The sequence below is a fragment of the Octodon degus genome, unplaced genomic scaffold, assembly GCF_000260255.1.
Source record: "Octodon degus isolate 3935 unplaced genomic scaffold, OctDeg1.0 scaffold00137, whole genome shotgun sequence".
Classification (NCBI taxonomy): domain Eukaryota; kingdom Metazoa; phylum Chordata; class Mammalia; order Rodentia; family Octodontidae; genus Octodon; species Octodon degus.
Window position 1 is genome coordinate 5,808,760 of NW_004524713.1, and position 2,413 is coordinate 5,811,172.

Sequence of the window (2,413 nt, forward strand, 5' to 3'; positions counted from 1 at the left end):
GTGAAGGGCACCAGGACTTTCCAAACCATAGACTGTTCTCTCAATATTATTTTTTTCATGCATTTTTACACAAAAATGGAACTGAATCTATACAAGCTTTCAAAACAAATTTGGAAGGGGGTGGAGTGTTTCATTGTCTTATTAAATGAAAACTTACGTGCATCAACGAGATTATTGATAATATATGCCCAAACTATCTAATCTGAGTAGTGATAGCTGTGTGTTATTACAAAACTAAGAATTGTTTATCAATCTAGAAAGGCACAGGAACTAACTCACTCAAGTGGCCCACTAGGCCTAAGGAAGGTACACATACAATCACACACCCCAGAAGAACTTTGCAGGCTCCTACAACAAAGCTAACTTGGAGCCACTTACAGGAAACTGAGGCTTCCCAGATTCCTAACCATCATGTCACACATATATTTAGTAGGGGATCACAGAGTGAGAAATGATAACTAGATAAGTTTACCAAAGCCTTCCCGTGTGCTGGGCAGCTCCTAAATACTTCTTACATGCACAACTCATGGTATCGCTACCACTATGTGCCTGGTGAGGAAGGTCTTCCTGTCCCTAAATTAAAATGAACAAGGTGATAATAAATTTGCCTGAGGTAAGTCATAGAATTGGGAACAGATTGTGAGTAGCCTGCTTGCAGATTTCACAGCTTTCACAGCTATCCTAAGCTGAATTTATTAGGAATTTTGCAATCAGAAAAATCAAGGAATAATAACTATTTCAGTTTCAATTTTCTTAGAGGCGCTAGACTTTTCAGTTTAGTTTTTCTTGTCATTGTCAATGATGAGACATAAAATATTCAGTGGTTTCCCATCTGCTAAATCCTCACTGCCTATGACATGGTCGGTACTCAATAAATATTTGTTGATTCAATCAACTAAAGTAACTGATTAGCATGTCATAAGTTACACACTCTTGATTTTTCAGAGGAAACAGGCAATACATTTTTATTAAAAGCCAAAGTAGGGGCTGGTAAGATGGCTCAGTGGTCTAAAACACCTACTTAGAACAAACTTAGCAAAGCACAGAGACCGTGGTTCAATCCCCCAGCACCACATGCCAGCCAGCCCTGCTCCCTGGTGGGCTGAACTGGCCACACACACACACACACACACACACACACACACACACACAAATAAATAAATAAAATTTAAAAAAAAAGCCAAAGTAATGCAGTTGGAAGAATTTAGAGTATCCCAGATAAGAATCTCTGAACCCCAGGTTCTAGCCCTTCTGTTAATCTCAATTTCCAATTAAGTAAATTAATCTCAATTTCCATGAATTTTTATTATGTGCCTGTCAAAAAGAATGGCCAAGTGATAAAAATAGTCATAGAAAATGCTATTTATAACACAGAAAAAGAAGCCTAAAAAGATAAACAGAAGAGCTTAATAAGTGTCCTACTGTTGTCTCTAGCAGTGTGCCCTCTGGCCAGTCACCTCCCCTGTCTGGATTTCTCTTAATACATAAAATGAATAGGTCCCACTAGATAATATCCTTTTACTTTTCTGTACCAAGATATTATTTCTAGTGTGAGATTCATATTTATAAAACATGGTTTTAAAAATCACAGAATTTCATAACACTAAGATTCATGAACAATGAATTCATCAATGTAGAAGTAATTACAACAATAAATTTTCAAATTATAGTTATTAGAACTGAGCCCAACTAACTCTGGCTTAGCTGTGTAAACTCCAGGGAAAGCACCAAGAAAACGAACCACCGATAGGAGTAAACAGTAAAAGCCAAGAGTGATTATGGGTTGGGGTTTGCCTTTCACTCACTTTTTTTGAAGAGGAATCTGAATAATCATATACATAAAAACCACAGAAGCTGTCATGTTGTTAGCCATGCATCAAATGAAAACACTTCTGTGACTTTCTCATTCAGAAATGGAGCCATGCCTTTGGAGCTTTCAAAAGGAGAAGGTTATTTTTAAACTGACACAACCCATTAAATTTACTTTTTCACTCACCGCCTTGAAAAGACATGTAACATGAAGGTGTATGGCTTTACTTACGTTTGTTCCTGACCCCAGCTTTTCTCCAGAAAGATTAAAAAACAAAGTATCCCAAACAGACCCATGGCTAGAGAGCCTGTTAAACCATGGGTATAACCTTTGGGAAGCTGTTTTCCTTTTCAACCAAACTTCGAGAATTTGGATAAATAGTTCCCTGGTTAATTATTAATGTCAGAAAGAAGGCTCTTTAAGTGAGAAAATCAAAATCCATTTAGCATACTTTTTCATGTCCTGGGATAAAGACAGAAGGTATTTTGCAGAAATTTACATCTGGAGGGTGTAAATTATTTATTTAATTATTAGTACAAGTTAAAAGACTCCAAAATGGGAGTTTGGATCCAGAAATCAGGAATCCCCTTCCATTTGGCCTGT

General features: G+C 36.9%; 1 protein-coding gene across 2 annotated transcripts in view; it reads right to left on the minus strand.

Annotated features, from left to right (window-relative positions):
* C5 (complement C5) overlaps positions 1-2,148 on the minus strand; it is a 111,867-nt gene extending 109,719 nt beyond the window's left edge. For both annotated transcript variants that reach the window (XM_023701599.1, XM_004641476.2), the window contains exon 1: positions 2,042-2,148. In XM_023701599.1, coding sequence (XP_023557367.1) covers positions 2,042-2,106 — 65 coding nt within the window. In that variant the 5' untranslated portion in view covers positions 2,107-2,148. The remainder of the gene's footprint in view (positions 1-2,041) is intronic.
* Positions 2,149-2,413: the final 265 nt, after the last annotated feature.